The 25,046-nt window shown below is 46.0% G+C and overlaps 1 protein-coding gene across 13 annotated transcripts in view; it reads left to right on the top strand.

The window, feature by feature from the left end:
- HNRNPA2B1 (heterogeneous nuclear ribonucleoprotein A2/B1) overlaps nucleotides 1-25,046 on the top strand; it is a 206,296-nt gene that overhangs the window by 112,655 nt on the left and 68,595 nt on the right. For 11 of the 13 annotated variants that reach the window (XM_033930799.1, XM_033930801.1, XM_033930797.1 and 8 more), the window contains exon 7: nucleotides 22,795-22,860. In XM_033930799.1, the coding sequence (XP_033786690.1) occupies nucleotides 22,795-22,860 (66 nt within the window). The remainder of the gene's footprint in view (nucleotides 1-22,794; nucleotides 22,861-25,046) is intronic. The other 2 variants (XM_033930802.1, XM_033930805.1) reach the window with 1 other exon arrangement.

Below are 25,046 nucleotides of genomic sequence, written 5' to 3' on the forward strand. Positions count from 1 at the left end.
CCAAGCATACCGAATCCTCTACTCCCCTTTCTCAGGGCCGTCTTCAATCGGTACGGGACCCTGATTTGTGGGATGACTCTGACGATCCCCTCGGTACCGAGGAAGATTATTCGTCGGATGAGGATGATCCATCGGTGCAGGATCCTGCTAGTAAGCCAGAGCACTCGTCCTTCACCAAGTTTCTCAAGGAGATGTCAGACACCTTTTCAATCCCTCTAGAGTCTGACTCCCAAATCCAAGGCATTTCTCGATGCTTTGGATTTTGACCAACCTCCCAAAGAATTTTTGAAGTTACCCCTCCATGACATCTTGAGGGAAACTTTTTACAAGGATTTAGAAACTCCTCTAACTATTCCAGGAGCCCCTAGGAAACTGGAATCACTTTATAAAGTGATTCCTATTCCAGGGTTTGACAAACGTCAGCTTCCCCATGAGTCTCGGCTGGTGGAGTCGACCCTGAATAAATCTACGGGAGCTAGTGTATATGCCTTTGTCCCTCCTGGCAAGGAGGGCAAGACCATGGATAAATTTGGGAAACGACTTTACCAAAATGCAATGTTGGCCAACCGTTCAGGTAATTACGCGTTTCACTTCTCTTTTTACCTGAAACATCTAATCCAACAGGTAGCCTCTTTTCAAAAGTACATTCCAGACCGCAAACTTCCTGCGTTTCAACAATGCACCTCCAGCCTTTTATAACTCAGGAAGTTTATGGTCCGTTCCATATATGATACTTTTGAACTGACATCCCGGGCCACTGCTATGTCGGTAGCGATGAGACGATTGGCATGGCTTCGAGTATCAGACCTGGATGTGAACCACCAGGACCGGCTTGCCAATGCGCCCTGCCTAGGGGATGAGCTGTTTGGGGAATCCATGGATACCACCACTCAAAAGCTTTCTGCCCATGAGACATGGTGGGACACCTTGTTAAAAAATAAGAAGAAACCTCCTCCTCCTCGTCCATTTAGACAACAACCATCGTATCAGAGGAGGCTTTCTGCTCGGCCGGCTCAGCCTCATCCTCCTCAACCTCGGAGGCAACGCCAACAGCACCAACAGGATCGTCAGCAACAACCGCCTACCGTAAAGCCTGCCCCTCAAACTAAGCCGACACAGCCCTTTTGACTCCCTTCTCCAGGGAATTGCCAGTCTTTCCGCCCTCCTGTCCTCTTCCACAACCCATAGGAGGTCGACTTCACATTTTTCACTCTCGATGGGAAGTAATCACCACCGACCAGTGGGTGCTCTCTATCATAGCCCACGGCTACTCCCTCAACTTCCAGACTCCTCCGCCGTTAGGCCTGCCAAAAGAGTCTGCTTCCAACAAGTCTCAGTCCCTCCTTCTCGCTCAAGAGGTTCAATCCCTCCTTCTTCTCAATGCCATCGAAGAAGTTCCTCAAGATCAGCGAGGCCAGGGATTTTACTCCCGGTACTTTCTAGTACCCAAAAAGACCGGAGACCTCAGACCAATATTAGATCTCAGAGATCTCAACAAATGTTTGGTCAAGGAGAAGTTCAAAATGCTCTCTCTTGCCACCCTCTTTCCTCTTCTCTCTCAGGGCGACTGGCTATGCTCCCTCGATCTCAAGGAGGCTTACACACACATTCCTATCCATCTGATGTCCAGGCAATATCTACGTTTTCTCATCAACCAACATCATTATCAGTACAAGGTGCTACCCTTCGGTCTGGCCTCCTCGCCCAGGGTGACATCCAGAGTTCTCAACTACAATTTCCATTTTATTACATATTTTGAGTTTCCTGTCCGTCCTTCCTAAGTTCATGGCCTATTTGGATCTTCAGGCCCACTTTGAGTTCCAAGAAGTCCTGGCCTCATTGTCACAACTCCGTTTGCAGCTGATGCAGTCTTCGTACGATGCCTTTGAGTTATCTGCTCGGGCTACTGCTTGCTCGGTAGCCATGCAAATGCTTGCGTGGCTCCGGACAATTGACATGGACCCCAACCTGCAGGACAGGCTGGCTAATGTCCTGTGTGCTGGTACTGACCTCTTTGACGAGTCCATCGAGGCGGCGACCAAGAAGCTATCGGACCATGAGAAGTCTTTCAATCGATTCTCCGTCCAAAGCTCAAGCCAGCTCCTTCTTGTCCCTCACGCCCGCCTTTGATCTACCAGCAGCGTTTCCCACCTAAACATCTCCCATCATTTTTACCATCGATGGACGACTATTACCACCAACCTCTGGATCCTTTCCATTGTAAGGGAGGGATACTCTCAGTTCCATCAGGTTCCTCCGGAGCATCCTCCAATAGAGTATCCTTCCTCCTCTGCCCAGACCGCCCTTCTTCTTTAGGAAGCTCAGGCTTTGTTGCAGCTCCGGGCTGTTGAGCCGGTTGAGGGTTTTTACTCCAGGTACTTCCTTGTTCCGAAGAAGACGGGCGATCTGCGTCCTATTCTGGATCTCAGAGTGCTCAACAAATATCTGGTCAAAGAAAAGTTTTGCATGCTGACCCTGGCATCTCTGTATCCCCTCCTTGAGCAGAACGACTGGCTATGCTCTCTGGATTCAAGGAGGCCTATACTCACATTCCCATCCATCCGGATTCCATCAATACCTCAGATTTTGGGTGGGACATCTTCATCTTCAATACCGAGTGCTCCCTTTCGGCATGGCATCATCACTCAGAGTCTTCACCAAGTGTCTGGTTGTGATGGCCGCAGCGCTCAGGAACCATGGTCTTCAGGTGTTTCTTCTACCTGGACGACTGGCTCATAAAGGATTCCACGTCTCAGGGAGTCGTCCTGGCGACTCAGTGCACTATCTGGTTCGTGCAAAGTCTGGGGTTCGAGATCAACTTTCCAAAATCACATCTGCAACCTTCCCAGACTCTTCCCTTCATCGGAGCTGTTCTGGATACTATCCAACTCAGAGCGTTCCTCCCTCCACAACGTCTGGAAGCTCTTCTTGGTCTTTGTCATTCAGTGTCCTCTCGCCAGTCCATCTCGGCGAGACTCATGATGGTTCTTTTGGCCATATGGCCTCTACAGTATACGTGACTCCTTTTGCCAGACTTCACCTCAGAATTCCTCAGTGGACCCTGGCATCCCAATGGTCGCAGGTTTCCGACTCTCTGACTCGACACATCCAGGTCACTCCTGCTCTGACAGTCTCTTCGCTGGTGGATGCTCTCTTCCAATCTATCCAGAGGCTTACTGTTTCACACGCCCCCCCCCATCAGAAGGTGCTCACGACCGACTCTTTGACTTACGCTTGGGGGGCTCATCTGGATGGTCTACGCACTCAAGGTTATTGGACCAGTATGGACTGCCAGTGCCACATCAATCTCCTGGAACTCAAGGCGATTTTCAATGCTCTCAAAGCTTTTCAGCATCTGCTTCACGACCGTGTGGTCCTCATTCGCACGGACAACCAAGTCGCCATGTATTATGTCAACAAACAGAGAAGCACAGGTTCGGCCTCCCTCTGTCAGGAAGCTCTGAAAGTTTGGGATTGGGTTATTCGCCACAACACCTTCCTCAAAGCTGTCTACATTCAGGGGGCGACAATGCCTTAGCGGACAACTTGAGTCATCTTCTGCAACCTCATGAGTGGACTCTCCATTCAACGCCCATTCCTCACATTTTCTCTCTGTGGGGGACGCCTCAGGTAGACCTCTTTGCAGCCCCCAACAACTTCAAACTGCCTCAGTTCTGCTCCAGGATATACACTCCTCATCGCCTTGAGGCAGATACTTTTCTTCTGGACTGGACAAATCTCTTTCTATATGCGTTTCCTCCATTTCCTCTCATTCAAAAGACTCTAGTCAAGCTGAAGTCCGACCATGCCACCATGATTCTGATTGCTCCTCGGTGGCCCAGACAACCATGGTACTCCCTTCTACTTCAACTCAGCAGCAGGGAGCCCTTTCTTCTGCCAGTGTTTCCATCGCTGCTTACACAGCATCAGGGATCTCTGCTTCATCCCAACCTACAGTCTCTCCACCTGATAGCTTAGATCCTCTCAAAGTAACTCTCCAGTTTTCGCAAGCTGTGAGGGATGTTTTGGAAGCTTCACGGAAGCCTGCTACTAGACAATGCTATCACCAAAAATGGATTAGATTTTGTACTTGGTGTTTTTCTCATCAGGAGCCTCAACATTCCTCCTTATCTTCTGTTTTGGACTATCTTTTGCACCTTTCTCATTCTGGCCTCAAGTCTACATCGATATGAGTCCATCTTAGTGCAATTGCTGCTTTCCATCAGCCGCTCCAAGGGAAACCTCTCTCTGCTCATCCTGTGGTTTCCAGATTCATGAAAGGACTTTTCCATGTAAATCCTCCTCTCAAACCGCCTCCAGTGGTTTGGGACCTCAATATTGTTCTTTCTCAGCTTATGAAACCTCCATTTGAACCTATTGACAAGGCTCATATGAAGTATCTCATTTGGAAAATGGTATTTCTCATTGGCCTCACTTCTGCTCGTCGAGTTAGTGAGCTTCAAGCATTGGTTGCGGACCCACCTTTTACAGTGTTTCATCATGACAAGGTGGTCTTTCGCACTCATCCCAAATTCCTCCCCAAGGTGGTCTCTGAATTTAATCAGAATCAATCCATTGTTCTTCCTGTGTTTTTTCCAAAGCCTCATTCTCATCCTGGAGAATCAGCTCTTCACACTCTGCACTGTAAACGGGCTACGGCTTTCTATTTGGAGCACACCAAACCACACAGAATTGCTCCTCAACTTTTTGTCTCCTTTGATCTGAACAAGTTGGGACGACCTATCTCTAAGCGTACCATCTCCAATTGGATGGCGGCTTGTATCTCATTCTGCTATGCCCAGGCTTGATTTCCTCTTCACAGTAAAGTCACAGCCCATAAGGTCAGAGCAATGGCAGCTTCTGTGGCTTTCCTCAGATCTACACCTATTGAGGAAATTTGTAAGGCTGCCACTTGATCCTCAGTTCATACCTTCACTTCTCATTATTGTCTGGATACTTTCTCCAGACGGGATGGACAGTTTGGCCAAACAGTATTGCAAAATTTATTCTCCTAAGTTGCCAACTCTCACACCATCCCACTTTGGTTAGCTTGGAGGGCACCCACTTGTGAGAATACCAGCCTGCTTGTCCTGGGATAAAGCACAGTTACTTACCATAACAGGTGTTATCCAGGGACAGCAGGCAGCTATTCTCACATCCCACCCACCTCCCTGGGTTGGCTTCTCTGCTAGCTATCTGAACTGAGGAGACGCGGGAAGGCACTCGCGCATGCGCTGTGCGGGCGACTCGAAACTTCGAGTTTCTTCAAGCAAGTCTGCTTGTGAGGCGTCCGCATCGGGGTTCCGTTGGATCACGTCACCCACTTTTGAGAATAGCTGCCTGCTGTCCCTGGATAACACCTGTTTACGGTAAGTAACTGTGCTTTCTATGTGGTGCATCTCTCACAACAAGGAGCCTTGAGATACCTCCTTGTCTTCCATCTTATATTATCTTCTGCACTTACCTATCTCTGGCCTCAAGTCTACATCTGTTCGAGTGCATCTTAGTGCAATTGCTGTTTTCCATCAGCCTATTGAAGGGAAACCCCTTTCTGCTCATCCTGTGGTTTCCAGATTTATGAAAGGACTTTTCAATGTCAAACCTCCTCCATTGGTTTGGGATCTCAATGTTGTTCTTGCTCAATTGATGAAGCCTTCTTTTGAACTAATGGATATGACTTATCTGAAATATTTCACTTGGAAAGTGGTGTTTCTCATTGCCCTCACATCTGCTCGAAGAGTCAGTGAGCTGCAAGGTTTAGTTGCTGATCCATCTTTCATAGTTTTTCATCATGACAAGGTGGTTCTCCGTACTCATTAGAGATTGACACGGTGGTTGTTACCCGCGGCTAGCCACGAGTAGCTGCGGGTAACCTGCCGAAACGGGGAAAGAAAAATAGTAGTCGCTGCGGGGATGGGGACAAGGCCATTCACCTCCCCGTGGGTTGGTGAATGGTCTTGTCTCTGCAGTGAGGCATCAAGGATCGCGCGGGTCCACCCGCCCGATCGCAGTGTTTAGCCAGCTCCTTCCCTCCACCTCAACCTTATATGTTGTTTGCCGGCTTTCTTTTTCCCGAGCCGCATGCATTCAAAAAGACGCGCATGCGCAGCTGCGCGAGTTGATCAATCTTTTCCTCTGACACATCCGGAAACAGGAAGTTGCAGGAGAGGAGAAGATTGATCATTTGGCGCAGCCGCATGTGCGGCTCGGGAAAAAGAAAGCCAGCAAACGCGGCATATAAGGTGAGGTGGAGGGAGGGAACTGGCTAAACTCTGCGATCGGGCGGGTGGGGGCTGCTGGACCGGAGTGAAAGGGGAAAAGATTCTGGGCCAAGGGGATGAAGAGGGAAAGAAAGAAACCCACAGCAGGAAAGAAAGGGGAGGACAGGCAGGTGAGCCAGATGCTGGAAGCAGGTGGGGGGTGAAGAAAGAGGGCGAGAAGCTAGATGGGTTTGAAAAGAAGAGACACATGGAAGAGGAAGATAGGGGAAATCTGAACACAGGAAGGTAACAGAAAGAGGGGAAATTATGTGCATGGGGCATAGGAACAGATACATAAAGGGGACATGCCATGGGGATGGTATATGGACACAGGGGGGCAATGCCAGATACATAGGGGAGATATTAGAAATGGGGAAATAGAAACACAGAAACGAGCTGGTTTGTGGGGATGGGACAGGGACCAAGCTCGCAGGCTCCAGCGGCTTGCACAAATTACATTGTAACGTGCCATGAAAATAAGAGGGAGGGAGGGAGGTAGATAGATAGATAAGCCACGCGAGAGGAGCTGAAGGGTGGTGGTAGAAAGGAACAGATGGTGAAGGAGGGGAGAGGGAAGGGTGGTGGTAGAAAGGAATAGAACAGACATTGAAAGAGGGTAGAGAGGAACAGACCCTGAAGGGAAATGTGGAAGATAGAGTGGGGAGAAGACGCTGAAAGGGAAGAAGACGGATGCCAGACTATGAGGGAGTGGAGGGAAGAAGATGGGTGCTATACCAATTGGGGGGGGGGGTGAAGGGAGAGGCACAGTAACAGCAAATGGAAGATGCAGAGAGAAGACACACAGTGGATGGAAGGAATTGAATGAGAAGATTTTTTGCTTTAGGATAAAGTAGTACAGTGTTCTTCAACCTTTTTACACCCGTGGACCGGCAGAAAAAAAAGAATTATTTTGTGGACCGGCAAACTACTAGGACTAAAATTTAAAAATCCCGTTTCCGCCCCATCTCCGCGAGCTCGGTCCCCACAAATCATCTGATCCCATCCACACAAGCCTCAGTTATGATTTTATATTGAATGTATTTTATTAAAGTATAAAAAGAAACAATATTCTGTAGAATTGTCATTTTATAAATACAAATAATTCAGAGCAAGGATCAACAAAACCCCTGTCTCCCCTCCCCTTCACATATATCCCCTCTACTATCAAGAAATCTGAACAAGCCAAATTATTACAGAATGCTACACAGAAATATCATGCTAACAGAATACTGAAGTCACACATGACAGGAATAGTTTTAGGGGAGTGCAACTAGGGCAACTGCCCCCTAGTCAGAGAGCGCCCTAAGCCAGCTGGAAGCTGAAGAAGCACTGCCTGGGTTTTGCAGTCCCCAGTTATGTCTAACACCAGCTCTAGCAGGATATATATTTCAAATCTGATATATTCTAATCACAAAATAGAAATAAAATTATTTTTTTCTACCTTTTGTCGTCTCTGGTTTCTGCTTTCAATCTTCTTTTCACTCTCTTCCTTCAAGCGGCTGCCCTCTCTGTCTCTTCAATCCAGCATCTGCCCCTTCCATCCACTGTCTGTCCTCTCCCCCTTCCATATGGTATCTGTCTTCTTTCTTTGCCCCTCTCCCCTTTCCATCCAGCTTGTGCCCCCTCTCTCCTTTTTACATGATTCATTCCAGCTTCACTGCTCTCTTCATTTTTCTCTCTCCTACACCAGATCTATCATCGTTGTCCCTCTCTGTTTATTTTTCTGCTGACCCCTTCCTATCATCAATCTCTCTACTTTCTCATACCTGTGTCTCCCCTTCCCCTCCTCTAATCTCTCTGCCAGCTGTTTCCTTCCTTTTTTCATTCTCCCTTCCCTCCTCCTCCTGTCCAGCAGTAACTCTCTTCCCTTCCTCCCCTCCCAGCAGCATCTCTCCTTCTACCTCTTCAGTAGCAGTTGTCCCTTTTTTTCCTTGCCCAGCAGCTTCCCAGATTCCTTTCCCTCCTCCCCTCCCAGAAGCATCTCTCCTTCTCCCTCTCCAGTAGCAGCTGTCCCTTTTTTCCTTGCCCAGCAGCTTCCCAGATTCCTTTCCCTCCTCCCCTCCCAGAAGCATCTCTCCTTCTCCCTCTCCAGTAGCAGCTGTCCCTTTTTTTTCCTTGCCCAGCAGCTTCCCAGATTCCTTTCCCTCCTCCCCTCCCAGAAGCATCTCTCCTTCTCCCTCTCCAGTAGCAGCTGTCCATTTTTTTTCCTTGCTCAGCAGCTTCCCAGATTCCTTTCCCTCCTCCCCTCCCAGAAACATCTCTCCTTCTCCTTCTCCCTCTCCAGTAGCAGCTGTCCCTTTTTTTTCCTTGCCCAGCAGCTTCCCAGATTCCTTTCCCTCCTCCCCTCCCAGAAGCATCTCTCCTTCTCCCTCTCCAGTAGCAGCTGTCCCTTTTTTTTCCTTGCCCAGCAGCTTCCCAGATTCCTTTGCCTCCTCCCCTCCCAGAAGCATCTCTCCTCCTCCTTCTCCCTCTCCAAAAGCAGCTGTCCCTTTTTTCCCCTTGCCCAGCAGCTTCTGATAGTGACTTTCTCCCCTGCCAGCAGCTCTTCTTACTTCTCAGCGCAGCAATTCACAAAGGCAGCCTCAGGTCCTTTGTTGGGTCGCGCCGCCTCTGAGGAAAGAGGAAGTTGCATCATCAGAGGCAGCCGCGACTCAGCAAAAGCCTCGAGGCTGCCTTCATGAATCGCTGCACTGGGAAGTAAAGGAGAGCTGCAGAGAGGGGAGAAAGCCACTGTCGGAGGCTCCCCAAGATCTCTCCGGCCCAGCGCACGCTTTACATGTTGATCTTGCCGGCCCTGCGCAGACCGGCAGGAAGTTGAAGTGAGTCAATCTTGCCGGCCCTGCGCGGACTGGCAAAAATTTCCTGCGGACCGGCGGTTGAAGAACTGTGAAGCAGTATATTAGTTGTGTTAAAAATTTATAAATAAAGCCCTGCTAACTGAACATCTCTTTCTCTAGTTCAGCAGCTAAAACTTTGATTTATAAGAAAGGAATAAGCTAAATATTGCAATACTAAGGCTTTTATGGATGTTGCGGGGACGGTGACGGGGCGGTGAATGGGATGGCAGTGACGGTGACGGGGCGGTGAAGGGAATGGCGGTGACAGGGACGGGGCGGTGACGGGGACATATTTTTTCCCCCGTGTCATTCTCTAGTACTCATCCTAAATTCTTATCTAAAGTGGTTTCAGAATTTCATCTGAATCAATCCATTGTACTTCCAGTGTTTTTTCCAAGGCCTCATTCTCATCCTGGAGAATAAGCTCGTCATACCCTGGACTGTAAACATGCTTTGGCCTTCTACATAGAACGCACCAAACCACACAGATCTGTTTCTCAACTTTTTGTCTCATTCGATCCAAACAAGTTGGGACATCCGATTTCTAAGCGAACTATCTCTAACTGGATGGCTGCTTGTATCTCTTTCTGCTATACTCAGGCTGGACTGCATCTACAGAGTCGAGTCACAACCCACAAAGTCAGAGCCATGGTACCTTCAGTCACTTTCCTCAGATCCACTCCTATTGAGAAAATATGCAAAGCTACCACCTGGTCCTCGGTTCATACTTTCACCTCTCATTATTGTCTGGATGTTTTCTCCAGACGGGATGGCCATTTTGGTCAGGCAGTATTACAAAATTTATTCTCCTGAATTGCCAACACTCCCACCATCCCATTCTGGTTAGCTTGGAAGTCACTCACATGTGAGAATAGGCTGCTTGCTTGTTCTGGGATAAAGCACAGTTACTTACCGTAATAGGTATTATCCAGGGACATAAGCAGCTATTCTCACAACCCACCTATCTCCCCTGGTTGGCTTCTCTGCTAGCTATCTGAACTGAGGAGATGTGCCCTCTGCTGAGACTAGCCCTACCTGCATATGTTCCGGTTCAGCAGGAACTTGTCTAACTTTGTTTTGAATCCTTGGAGGATGTTTTCCCCTATGACAGACTCCGGAAGAGCGTTCCAGTTTTCCACCACTCTCTGGGTGAAGAACTTCCTTACTTTCATACGAAATCTATTCCCTTTCAATTTTAGAGATTGCCCTCTCGTTCTCCCTACCTTGGAGAGGGTGAACAACCTGTCCTATCTACTAAGTCTATTCTATTCAGTATCTTGAATGTTTTGATCATGTCCCCTCTCAATCTTCTCTGCATCTTCTCTGCTCTTGGGAGAAGAGGCCCAGTTTCTCTAATCTTTCGCTGTAAGGCAACTCCTCCAGCCCCTTAACCATCTTAGTTGCTCTTCTCTGGACCCTTTCGAGTAGTACCATGTCCTTCATATACGGTGACCAATGCTGGACGCAGTATTCCAGTTGAGGGCGCACCATGGCCCAGTACAGCAGCATGATAACTTTCTCCGATCTGTTCGTGATCCCCTCCTTTTCTTTATCACTATTTGCCGATGACGCCAAACTATGTAATATAGTAAGTGAATGCAGTTTACAGAATTATATGGCGCAGGACCTGCTTATATTGGAAAGTTGGTCCTCAACCTGGCAGCTAGGCTTCAATGCTAAGAAATGTAAGGTCATGCACCTCGGAAGCGGAAATCCATGCAGGACGTACTTCTTGAACGGAGAAACTTTAACTAGGACTTCAGCAGAACGAGATTTAGGAGTAATAATAATAACAGTTTATATACCGCAATACCGTTAATTTCTTTGCGGTTTACAGAAGATTAGTGGGGTACAAGTTGAGTTGACGTACAAGTTGAGTTAACTTAAGTGATCATCAGTGCAGATATGAAAACTGCCAATCAAGTGGAGAAGGCTTCATCTAAGGCAAGGCAGATATTGGGTTGTATCAATAGAAGTTTCGTCAACCAAAAGCCTGAAGTCATAATGCCGTTGTACAGGGCCACGGTGAGACCTCATCTGAAGTACTGTGTGCAATTCTGGAGGCCACATTACAGTAAAGATGTGCGCAGAATTGAATTGGTTCAGCGGATGGCCACCAGGATGATCTCAGGGCTCAAGGGTCTCTTGTACGAAGAGAGACTGAACAAATTGCAGCTCTACACTCTCGAGAAACATAGGGAGAGGGGAGACATGATCGAAACATTTAAGTACCTCACGGGACGTGTCGAAGTGGAAGATGATATTTTCTTTCTCAAGGGACCCTCGGCCACAAGAGGGCACCCGCTCAAACTCAGGGGTGGAAAATTTAATGGCGACACCAGAAAGTATTTCTTCACAGAGAGAGTGGTTGATCATTGGAACAAGCTTCCAGTGCAGGTGATCAAGGCAGACAGCGTGCCAGACTTTAAGAATAAATGGGATACCCATGTGGGATCCCTACGAGGGTCAAGATAAGGAATTTGGGTCATTAGGGCATAGACAGGGGGTGGGTAAGCAGAGTGGGCAGACTTGATGGGCTGTAGCCCTTTTCTGCCGTCATCTTCTATGTTTCTATGTTTCCTAGTATTCTGTTCGCCCTTTTTACCGCCGTAGCACATTGCGTGGACAGCTTCATCGACTTGTCGATCAGAACTCCCAAATCTCTTTCCTGGGAGGTCTCTCCATGTACCACCCCGGACATCCTGTATTCGTGCATGAGATTTTTATTACCGACATAGTAACATACATAGTAACATAGTAGATGACGGCAGATAAAGACCCGAATGGTCCATCCAGTCTGCCCAACCTGATTCAATTTAAATTTTTTAATTTTTTCTTCTTAGCTATTTCTGGGCAAAAATCTAAAGCTCTACCCGGTACTGTGCTTGGGTTCCTACTGCCGAAATCTCCGTTACACCAGCCCATCTACACCCTCCCAGCCATTGAAGCCCTCCCCAGCCCATCCTCCACCAAATGGCCATATACAGACACAGACCTTGCAAGTCTGCCCAGTACTGACCTTAGTTCAATTTTTAATATTATTTTCCGATTCTAGATTCTCTGTGTTCATCCCAAGCTTCTTTGAACTCAGTCACAGTTTTACATGCATCACTTTACACTTATCCACGTTGAACCTCATCTGCCATGTCAATGCCCATTCCTCGAGCCTGATTATGTCACGTTGCAGAACTTTACAATCCCCCTGTGTCTTTACTACTCTGAATAACTTCATATCGTCCGCAAATTTAATCACCTCACTCATCGTACCTCTGTCCAGATCGTTTATAAAGATGTTGAAGAACACGGGTCCAAGCACCGAGCCCTACGGCACCCCACTGGTGACACTCTTCCAGTCCGATTATTTTCCATTTACCCCCACTTTCTTTCCTATGCTCCAGCCAGTTTTTAATCCATGTGAATATTTCACCCTCGATTCCATGGCTCGCAATTTTCTGTAGTTGTTCTTGTGGAACCTTGTCAAAAGCCTTCTGAATATACAGGTATACTAAGCTTGCTCTAGCATTTTTACAGTGTTCATCCTCTTCTTAATCTTCGTCCCCACCATGCATGTCATTCCTTCGTAATTCCCTTTTTGGAAGTTCAGAGCCATGGCCGTTGTTCTGAACCGATGTTTCGCCCCTGTGTCCAGGTCAAAGCAGATCATATTGTGATCACTGTTTCCCAGCGTCCCTTCTACTTCTACAGCTTATGCCCTTCCTCGCCTACAGCATCCAGGAAGAAGCAAAAACAACAACACCCTCCAAAATCTCAATTGTCTGCCTCTCGGAAGCCAGCACTGTCTCTTTGATGTGCTTTTACAGAGCATTGACATCTTACTGCCTACCAAGATTCTTCCCCAACCTATCGGAAGTCGACTACAGCTTTTATCATCAGCTTTGGGCTCTCAGGACCCAAGCATCCATTGTAATAAGTCATCACGGAGAGTTACTGGCTTCATTTCGAAACAATACCTCCGAATTACCCTCAGAGTCCTCTTTCACAACTCAACAGACATCTCTTCAAGAATTTTAAGCTTTGCTTCAACTAAATGCCATTAAGGTAGTTCCTCCTTTTCAGAATAATCAGGGGTTCTACTCCAGGTAAATAAAGGTAGACAAAGTGATGGATCGGATAGTGTACATCCTAGGGTGCTGAAGGAACTTAGGGAAGTTCTGGTAGCTCCGCTGACTGACCTTTTCAACGAGTCTCTAGAGTTGGGAGTGATACCTGAGGTCTGGAGAAGGGCAGATGTGGTCCCTCTCCACAAAAGTGGAAGTAGGGAATTAAAGGCCGGTAAGTCTGTTTCTGTGGTAAGCAAATTAATGGTAACACTTAAAACAGAGAATGGTCAAGTTTCTGGAATCCTGTGGATTACAGGACCGGAGGCAACTTGGATTCAATAGCGGTAGGTCTTGTCAGACAAAATATGATACATTTCTTTGACTGGGTGACCATTGAATTGGATAGAGGATGTGCGCTAGATGTGGTGTATTTAGATTTTAGCAAAGCCTTTGACAGTGTTCCACACAGACGTCTAATAAATAAACTGATAGCCCTCGGGATGGGTCCCAAAGTGATGGGCTGGGTCAAGAACTGGTTGAGTGGAAGGCAACAGAGGGTAGTGATCAGTGGAAATCGCTCTGAGGAAAGGAATGTTACCAGTGGTGTGCCTCAAGGTTCTGTTTTTGGGCATATTCTTTTTAATATTTTTATAAATGATATTGATGACGGGTTGTTGGGTAAGATTTGCCTCTTTGCGGATGATACCAAAATCTGCATTAGAGTAGACACACTGGACAGTGGATGGTGTGAATAACATGAAGAAAGACCTGGCGAAGCTTGAAGAATGGTCTGAAATTTGGCAGCTAAAATTTAATGCTAAGAAATGTAAGGTCGTACATTTGGGCTGCAAAAACCCGAGTGAATGGTACAGTTAAGGGGTGAAGAACTTATGTGCACGACAGAAGAGCAGGACTTGGGGTGTGATTGTGATGATTTTAAGTTTGCCAAATGGGTTGAAAAGGTGACAGCGAAAGCTAGAAGGATGCTAGGTTGCATAGGGAAAGATATGGCCAGTAGGAAGAAGGAGGTATTGATGCCCCTGTATAAGAAGTGGTGAGACCTCATTTAGAATATTGTGTACAATTCTGGAGGCCGCACCTTCAAAAAGATATAAAAAGGATGGATTCGGTCCAGAGGAAGGCTACTAAAATGGTATGTGGTCTTCATCATAAGGCGCATGGGGACAGAGATCTCAACCTGTATACTTTGGAGGAAAGGTGAGAGAAGGAAGATATGATAGACATTTAAATACCTATGTAATGTAAATGTGCATGAGTCGAGTCTCGTTTATTTGAAAGGAAACTCTGCAACGAGAGGACATAGGATGAAGTTAAGAGGTGATAGGCTCCGGAGTAATCTAAGGAAATACTTTTTTACGTGGAACAGTCTCCCAGAAAAGGTGGGAGAGACAGAAACTGTGTGTGAATTCAATATTGCCTGGATAGGCACGTGGAATCTCTTGGAGAGAGAAAGAGATAATAGATACTGCAAATGGGCAGACTGGATGGGCCGTTTGGCCTTTATCTGCTGTCATGTTTCTATTTTCTAATCCTAAAGAAGACAGGAGGTCTTTGACCAATTCTCAACATCCGAAACTTGAACAAATATCTAGTCAAAGAAAAGTTTGCATGCTATCCCTGGGGAATCTATACCCTCTTCTAGAATGAAACGAATGGCTATGGACTTAAGAGTAGGAGCTCTCCAGTAGGCCTTCCGCTGTATCACCCAGAAGTGGGGCCTTCCAACCATGGATCTGATGGCATGAAAATCAGTGTGAAAATCCCATGATTCTTCAGCAGATCTAAACAGTGTGGCTTGGAGAGGCTGGACACATTTCTACAGGCCTGGTCATCCAGGGAGCTGCTCTATGTGTTTCCTCTGTGGCCAGTAATCTGTCTGATCCTTCAGAGGATTGCACTGCACTTAGGGAGTGTAGTAGTGGTTGTTCCAAGCTGGCCATACAGACCATAGTTACGGATCTCGTTTGTCTCTTGGTGGATAATCCTTTTTGATTGAACCTTGTGCCAAATCTTCAGGGTCTGATGGTGATGGACAATCCCTTCCACATTGGTCTTATAGCTTGGCAGTTGAGGTTGAAGAAGAAAGGCTATTTGGATGTCATCATTACCACATCTCTGCAGGCTCGTAAGCGATTTACATCAGTAACGTATGCCAGAGTGTGGAGACCCTCAGCATGTCTTGGAATCACTGTCTTCAACATTTACACAGATCTTGGCTTTTCTATAAGATGGTTGTTCTAAGGGACAGTTGCTTGGTTCACTTAAGGTACAGGTGGCGGCATTGGCCTGTTTCCGGGGTTGGGTTTAGAATATTTATGTAGCAGCACACCCGGATATGGTGCACTTTCTCAAAGATGTTAGTCAATTGTGCCTGCCTGTGTGGGCTTTGTGTCCAGGGTGGAGCCTTAATTTAGTGCTGCGAGCCCTTCAGAAGGCCCTCCTTGTGCAGCTACTTTGAATGATCTCACCTTGAATGCGGTGTGTTTAGTGGCAATTACTTTCACCAGATGTATCTCTGAGCTGCAAACTTTATCTTGTAATCCCTTTCTTCATTTCTCCAAGGCTGGGGTTGCTCTGCACATGGTGCCATCCTTGCCTAAGTCTGTATGTGCCTTTCACTTGAACCATCCTTTTTCTGCCATCCTTTTTAGAGAGATTTTCTGGACATATTTAGCTAACAATGTCTTTTGAATGTCTGCAGGACTCTGCGGAGGTACTTAACCTGTTACTAATGAGTTCCATTCTGACCATCTGTTTGTGCTGTTGGGAGGACAGTCATACTGGCTCCCTGTACAAGCACGCATACTGTACAAATTCTACTGCATGCTATTCAAAGCCCTGAATGGTGATGGACCAACCTATCTAAACAATTGCCTAACCAGCAACAACACATTCAGACCACAGGCACCCTTCACTACCCCCCCCCCCCCAAATCGAAGGCATACTACGTAAGAAAATGTATGACTGCCTCCTAGCCACCCAAGCAGCAAAACTAGACCACCACATCTCCAACCTGCTGGTCACAACGGCCAACTACAAAATCTTCAGCAGGAAATTTGTCAAGTCAAACTAACTTTCTCAATATATCCCCAGACCCTAATACTGCTTCTAATTATCTATCTTGTAATTTTACTGGGTATTCCCAGACCAATTCTTTTGTAATCCACCTAGAACCGAAAGGTATTAGAGGAATAGAAGACACTAATGTAATGTAATATAAGTCTAAAGGCATATCGTCCTCCAAAGCTTCGCTAGCTAAATGGAGTCAGAAAGTGATTTTGTCTGCTTATATGTTGTCTTGTGTAAATAAGCCTCACAGGCATTGCAGGCACATTCTACTAAAGCTATTGCCACTTCTTGGACGGAATCATGGGCATTTACTCTGAGATTTTCTGGGCGGCCACCTGATTAATACATGATTGCTAAGCAATATAGGGTAGATGTTACAACAACTTGTCCTTCCGAGTATCTGTGCTTCCCTCCCTATTTTTACAAAGTTCTCATTATTATTACAGTGGTACCTTGGTTTATCCCAGGACAAGCAGGCAGGTATTCTCACTAGTGGGTGATGTCATCCAACAGAGCCCCGATGCGGACGTCTCACATGCATACTTGCTTGAAGTAACTTCAGAAGTTTCGAGATGCCCACACCGCGCATGCGCGAGTGCCTTCCCGCCCGATGGTCCTGGCGTGTCTCCTCAGTTCTTTCCGCGGAGCTGAGAAGTTTTGCTTCAATTCTGCGCTAAGTGAACCCGTGTTCTTGCCTTCTAATCACCGCGGTTTTGGGTTATTTTACTCTTTATTGTGTGTTTTATTTCATTCGGTTTCTTATTTTCAAAAAAAAATTTTTTTTCTTCCAGAAATTCGACCGGGTCGGCCGTGTGGCTCAGGCCCCGCTCCTTCGATCTAGCGGCGGAGCTTTTTCAGCCTATGTCCCGGCCAATTACTGGTTTTAAAAAGTTCAGCAAGTGCCAGTGCGCGATTTCGTTGACGGACCCGCATCGACGCTGCCTGCAGTGTCTTGGTCCAGAACATATTCCGAAATCGTGCCGGCCTTGTTCCACTCTCACAGCACGTGCTTTTAAACGTCGCTGTGTTTTGTGGGAGTTGATGTTCAAGATGGAAGCTGCTAAGGAACCTTCAACTTCAGCTTCGACCAGCGCTTCGCCTACACCTGCGAAGCCTTCCACTGCTCCTGCTACATCGGGTCTTCTGAAGCCGGCCTCCTTTGTTCCGGCTTCGACCCCGCCTCCTGCTCCGGTGCCTTCTTCGGTCTCCTCAGATCAGGTACCTTCTCAGACCATTCCCCCAGTGGTTATCAAAGTGCCGAAAGCTTCTAAGCCAAAGCACTCGACCACTCGGGACCGCGAAGACTGTTCAGGAGGTCCCACTTCGGGTGCGGCTCCCTCCTTGTCGGCTTCATTGCGGTCGATTATGGAGGCTCAATTCATTGAGATTATGACCACAATGGGGCCCAAGTGGCTGGCTACGATCCAGGGTGATCAGCCGGTTCCCCCTCTCTGTTAGGGAGCATAACCAACACCGTTCTGCCATCCCCTGTTTTTCCCATCGGGGGTTGACTCCATTTTTATCATCGATGGACGGCTATCACCACCGACCTTTGGGTCTTTTCTATCATCAGGGAAGGATATTCTCTTTAGTTCAATCGGGTCCCCCCGGACCACCCTCCAAGAGAGTATCCTTCCAACTTGACCCAGACCGCCCTTCTTCTTCAGTAAACTCAGGCTTTGCTCCGGCTTTGGGCCGTCGAGCCAGTCCCGGTGGACCAACACAACCGGGGGTTTTACTCCCGGTTCTTCCTTGTTCCGAAGAAGACGGGCGATCTGCGTCCAATTCTGGACCTCAGGATCCTCAACAAATTCCTGGTCAAGGAGAGATTTCGCATGCTGACCCTTGCTTCTCTCTATCCCCTCCTTGAGCAGAACGACTTGTTATGCTCTCTGGATCTAAAGGAGGCCTACACTCACATTCCCATTCACCCGGCCTCTCGCAGATTCCTCAGATTTCGGGTGGGACATCTAAATCTGCAGTACCGAGTGCTTCCATTCGGCCTGTCCTCGTCTCCCAGAGTCTTCACGAAGTGTCTGGTGGTAGTGGCCGCGACACTCCGGAACCAGTGTCTTCAGGTATTTCCCTACCTCGATGACTGGCTCATCAAGGCTGCCTCGGCCCCTGGGGTCATCTCGGCGACACTAACCACGATTTGGTTCCTGCAGAGTTTGGGCTTCGAGATCAACTTCCCAAAATCTCATCTGCAGCCTACCCAGGCTCTTCCCTTCATCGGGGCAGTTCTGGATACTATTCAACTCAGAGCATTCCTTCCTCCACAGCGCCTGGATGCTCTTCTTCATCTCTGCCAGTCAGTGTCTTCTCGCCAGTCCATCTCAGCGAGACACATGATGGTTCTCCTGGGCCACATGGCCTCTACAGTTCATGTGACTCCTTTTGCCAAACTTCACTTCAGAATTCCTCAGTGGACTCTGGCCTCTCAATGGACACAGGTGTCAGATCCTTTGACTCGTCACATCATAGTCACTCCTGCTCTTCAACAGTCTCTACATTGGTGGATGACCTCTTCAAATCTATCCAGAGGTTTGCTGTTTCACACTCCTCCCCACCACAAAGTTCTCACGACCGATTCCTCGACCTATGCATGCGGAGCTTATCTGGACGGTCTTCGCACTCAAGGCTTCTGGACCAGTGCGGACCGGCTGTGCCATATCAATCTTCTGGAACTCAGGGCGATCTTCTATGCTCTTCAAGCGTTTCAACATCTACTTTACGACATGGTGGTCCTCATTCGCATGGACAATCAGGTCGCCATGTATTGTGTCAACAAGCAGGGGGGCACGGGCTCGGCCTCCCTCTGCCAGGAAGCTATCAGAGTCTGGGATTCGGCGATTCGCCACAACACCTTCCTCAAAGCTGTCTACATTCAGGGGAAGGACAATGCATTGGCGGACAATTTGAGTCATCTCCAGCCTCACGAATGAACTCTCCATTCCAGGCCCCTTCATCAGATCTTCTCTCAGTGGGGGACGCCTCAGATAGACCTCTTTGCTGCCCCCCACAACTTCAAACTGCCTCAATTCTGCTCCAGGATCTACACTCCTCATCGCCTCGAGGCAGATGCCTTTCTGCTCTATTGGGGGAATCGCTTTCTCTATGCGTTTCCTCTATTTCCTCTCATTCAAAAGACTCTGGTCAAATTGAAATCCGACCATGCCACCATGATTCTGATAGCTCCTCGGTGGCCCAGACAACCTTGGTACTCCCTTCTACTTCAACTCAGCAGCAGGGAGCCGTTCCTTCTTCCAGTGTTTCCTTCACTGCTTACTCAGCAACAAGGATCTCTCCATCCCAACCTGCAGTCTCTCCACCTGACAGCTTGGTTCCTCTCAACGTGACTCCCCGCCAGTTTTCTCAGGCAGTGAGGGATATGCTTGAGGCTTCCAGGAAGCCTGCTACTAGACAATGCTACTCCCAAAAATGGACTAGATTTTCTACCTGGTGTGTTTCTAATCGTAAGGAGCCTCAACGAGCCTCCCTGTCTTCTGTTTTGGACTATCTTTTGCACCTCTCTAATTCTGGCCTCAAGTCTACATCGATACGAGTCCATCTGAGTGCAATTGCGGCTTTCCATCAGCCTCTGCAAGGGAAACCTCTCTCTGCTCATCCTGTGGTTTCCAGATTTATGAAAGGTCTTTTCCATGTCAATCCTCCTCCCAAACCTCCTCCAGTGGTTTGGGATCTCAATGTGGTCCTTTCTCATCTTATGAAACCTCCTTTTGAGCCTCTTAACAAGGCTCCGCTGAAGTGTGTTTCTGGTTGCTCTCACTTTTGCTCGCAGGGTTAGTGAGCTTCAGGCCTTGGTGGCGGATCCACCTTTCACAGTATTCCAACATGACAAGGTGGTCCTTCGCACTCATCCGAAATTCCTGCCTAAAGTGGTCACTGAATTTCATCTCAACCAATCCATTGTACTTTCAGTATTTTTTCCAAAGCCTCATTCTCATCCTGGAGAATCATTCTTCACACTCTGGACTGTAAACGTTCTTTGGCTTTCTACCTGGATCGCACCAAACCACACAGAACTGCTCCTCAACTTTTCGTCTCTTTTGATCCGAACAAGTTGGGACGACCTGCATCGAAGCGTACCATCTCCAACTGGATGGCGGCTTGTATCTCTTTCTGCTATGCCCAGGCTGGATTACCCCTTCCCTGTAGAGTAACAGCCCATAAGATCAGAGCAATGGCAGCCTCTGTAGCCTTCTTCAGATCGACACCGATTGAGGAGATTTGTAAGGCTGCCACTTGGTCCTCGGTTCATACATTCACCTCTCATTATTGTCTGGATACTTTCTCCAGACGAGATGGACAGTTTGGCCAAACAGTATTACAAAATTTATTCTCCTAAGTTGCCAACTCTCCCACCATCCCATTGAGGTTAGCTTGGAGGTCACCCACTAGTGAGAATGCCTGCCTGCTTGTCCTGGGATAAAGCAATGTTACTTACCGTAACAGTTGTTATCCAGGGACAGCAGGCAGCTATTCTCACGTCCCACCCACTTCCCCTGGGTTGGCTTCTCTGCTAGCTACCTGAACTGAGGAGACACGCCCGGTCCATCGGGCGGGAAGGCACTGGCGCATACGCGGTGCGGGCATGCTTGTGAGACGTCCGTATCGGGGCTCTGTCGGATGACATCACCCACTAGTGAGAATAGCTGCCTGCTGTCCCTGGATAACAACTGTTACGGTAAGTAACATTGCTATCTGGATTTATGAATAAAAAAACCAAAAACTGGTCTTAGAAACATTTGGAGATTGAGTTGTTCAATGTCTGCATCTATGAGACAAACGGTTTTTCCTGTTGCATAGAGCTTTCTGGACCCCTGTTCATTTACAAAAATTAGATAGCTTTAAGTCTAATAGATGTTGGCATTGTCATCTCGAAGCGTGGACTTTAAATCATTTATTATTCTTTTTTTATATATATAATTTTTATTCATTTTCAATTTTTACATAAAGTGTACAAAATATTGAAATACAATTAATGAATACACAATATCACTTTTATATCTAATACATAATATTCTGAACATATTTTTATCCCCTCTCCCTCCCCCACCCTTCTAGTATTTTTTAATCTTTCATTACATATTGTATATCATATTATATCATATGTTGTAAAAATTATTTTCACTACCCATCCCTCCATGTGTGTCACAAAGAAGATATTGAAGAGAAATCCTACTATTTATTCATTATAATATTTTGTCAATGGCCCCCATATTTTTATAAATTTAGTATATGTCCCTCTTTGTATTGCTATTGCTCTTTCCATTTTGAATATATGACATATTGTATTCCACCAAAATGTATAATTTAGGTTATTATAATTCTTCCAATTGTTGGTTATATTCTATTGTTCATTCATTTTGGTTTTTTGGAAATCGATTTGGGGCCAAATAAATTTTTTTGGAAAATCTTTTGACTCTTATCCTATGATACTATATTATTTGGAATGTCAATGAGGAAGAAAAGTCAAATTTCTGCAAAGAATAATAAGCTATTGCTTATTATGACAGGAGTTGCCATCCAGCAGATTACATTTAATTGGAAAAATTGGAATAGATTAAATTATAGTTTTTGGTGGAATTCACTATATCATATATATAAGATGGAAAGAATGTTAGCCTTACTGAAAGGTAATTTTAATACCTTTCAGGAAGTTTGGAAGCCATTAGTAGAATATTGCAATGAGTAGTTATTGGATTATCATTTTTCCCTAATAGATATAATTGCAAAGAATGGGGGAGTGGTATTTATGATTTGATATTAAATTAATAGGAAAGAATATATAATATATATTTTTTAAAATCTTTATTCGTTTTCATATCTTACAAGTGTATAATATTCAATCAAAAATAAATTTTACAAATCACTTGACATTCTTACTTATAATCATCAAAGCATAAAAGAATATACAATATATTAAATTATATATGTAATACATATGAATTAGTAGGATTGGAAGGGAGGGTTTAGGTATTATGATTTAAGTTAAATTGATAGAGAATCAAGTGATATTGTTTAAGTTTAAATGTTATTTTATGTTTCACTTGTTGAAAGATGTAAAATGAATAAAGAATTTTAAAAAAAGATCAAAATTTACAAAATATTTACCTGTAGTAAATAGTCTGTCAAATAGTATCAAGTAGCAATTACAAACGAGTGTTTTTTCTAATCTCCCTTACGGGATAAGTGAAAGGTGTGGGTTTTTGTTTGAAAACAAACCAGCTGGGCTTACACAGTAATTTAGTACTAACTTTTTACACAATAATTTAATAATGTTAGTGAACTTAATTATTTGTTTATATTGAACTTCTAAACATGTTTTTCAACATTATGTTGGTAGGTACCCCAATGTGTAGTTGTTACAATGTCTTTTAATCTTCTATCCATCTGAATATTATTAAGAAGCCTGTCTACATAAACAAGAATGATACAAATACGTTTTTTGAATTTTGTATAAAGGTCTGTAATTTTTCTGTAATTGGTATAAACATCTATAATCATTAGATTTTTTTTCAGCAGATAGCTATGGAGGTGGTCGTGGGTACGGTGATGGGTACAATGGATATGGTGGAGGACAGGGAGGTAAGATTGTTTTATTATTTGCAAGGTGATTTTGTCAAATTAGTGTGAACATTTTGTAATGCAAGCTTTTGTACATATCTCAGACAAGCTTACAAGTTTAAAATTTGTTAAATTGCATATACATAGTTTCTAGGTGGTTTACAATTAAAATTAGTGGGTAGCTTTCCAATGATCAATACATTTAAGAGCAGCAAATTTGATAGGCTGACTTGTACAATAGGATAAGAGGGGAGAACTACAATATTGGATGGTAAAGAAACAAATCAGATAAAAACAGAAGGTAAGGTAGAAATTACTCTGCTCAGCTAAAAAAAGGGAAATCTTAAGTAAATAAAAAAAAATATCCTGATAAGTGAGTCCATCATGTATACTTGCATTTGTGTTTCTTCATGCTAGAAGTCAAGTACATGGATGAACTGCTTCACACCTGATCTTTAACTCTGAAATAGATGATGAAATCTCTCTCTCTCTCTCTAGCTCTCACTCGAGCTCTCTCTCGCTCTAGTTCTCTCTCTCGCTCTCTATCTCGCTCTAGCTCTCGCTCTCTATCTCGTTCTAACTCGCTCTAGTTTGTTCTCGCTCTCTCTAGCTCTCTTTCTCTCTCTCTTTCTCTTATTTTTATATATATATATATATATATATATTAATAATAAAATGCTAAGTGCGCATGCGCACTCTTAGGCCGCATTCCCCGAGTCCTGATCTGTTGGGATGTGGCCACAAGAGTGCGCATGCGCGCTTACTACGTCACCGGAGTCCTGCCGTAGCCTTCCCAAGCCTCCACGAATGAAGTGAGGAGTCGGCCCGGGCGGCGCAAGGTCCATGCCCAAACCCGGCTCTGCATAGCGCTGGCTGCACGGCCGAGCTGCTGCTATTGCTGCTCCGCACAACCCCAGCCTCCCCGCTATCCCGCGTGCCCCGGCCTCCTCCTCCTCCCGCAGACAGGCGGGCGGCCCACAGACAGAAGGCTGCCGAAGCCGTGGCGGAAACACACTAAGCTTCTCCGGGGGGGAGACCGGCGCGTGCGCGATGGCAAGGAGGGAGTCAGAGCTCTCTGATGGTGATGGCAGTGCTAATCACGTTTCTTCACTCATCCTCCATACACAGCCCAGCCCGTTGAGAAGTAAGTGGCACTCTCGTAGGGTGAGAGCATAAAGCCAAGTGCTGTCCTTTCTCCCTAGACCACAGGTGTCAAAGTCGGTCCTCGAGGGCCAGAATCCAGTCGGGTTTTCAGGATTTCCCCAATGAATCTGCTTGAGATCTATTTGCATGCACTGCTTTCAATGCATATTCATTGGGGAAATCCTGAAAACCCGACTGGATTCCGGCCCTCGAGGAGGGACTTTGACACCCCTGCCCTAGACGCTTGCATCAAAAGATATCAATGAGATTGTTTTGACCAGCACAGGAGTCCAGAGAGCATCCATAAGATATAATAGGAACTCTCACAATCATCTAAATGTAGTTGGGGGGAGGGTAGTGGTTAATACAATGACTCTAAGCCAATGGTCTCAAACTCAAACCCTTTGCAGGGCCACATTTTGGATCTGTAGGTACTTGGAGGGCCGCAGAAAAAAAACAGTTAATGTCTTATTAGAGAAATGACAATTTTGCATGAAGTAAAACTCTTTATAGTTTATAAATCTTTCCTTTTGGCTAATATTGCAATTTATAGCTAAAGCAACATATGATAAAGAAACTGTTTTATTTTACTTTTGTGATTATGATAAACATACCAAGGGCCTCAAAATAGTACCTGGAGGGTCGCATGTGGCCCCCGGGCCACGAGTTTGAGACCACTGCTCTAAGCTGTCCATATCCCATATTTTTTTTTGGGGGGGGGATGTCCCACATAGTAATGAAATAAGTCAGTTCTTGGTGACTTGACACCACAGCTACAATGTCCTGCACTTTTTTCAAGAAGGGACGGGCATGCTAATCAGGCTGCTTAACCTGCCCCAGGCGATCCTTTTTCCTTCTACTCTTCCCAGCCCCCACCGCTTTAACTTAACTTTCCTGCCATGGTGCTGAATAAGGGGAGCAGTGAAGGGGTGGTGGTGGACAGCTGAGGAAAAAGAAAGACACAAAGAAAAAAATACAGAAACAGGCTAAGGAGAGAGAGAGAGAAATAAATCAGACACACATTCTAGCACCCGTTAATGTAACGGGCTAAAAGACTAGTAGAT

Source organism: Geotrypetes seraphini, chromosome 2, assembly GCF_902459505.1.
Source record: "Geotrypetes seraphini chromosome 2, aGeoSer1.1, whole genome shotgun sequence".
Taxonomy (NCBI): domain Eukaryota; kingdom Metazoa; phylum Chordata; class Amphibia; order Gymnophiona; family Dermophiidae; genus Geotrypetes; species Geotrypetes seraphini.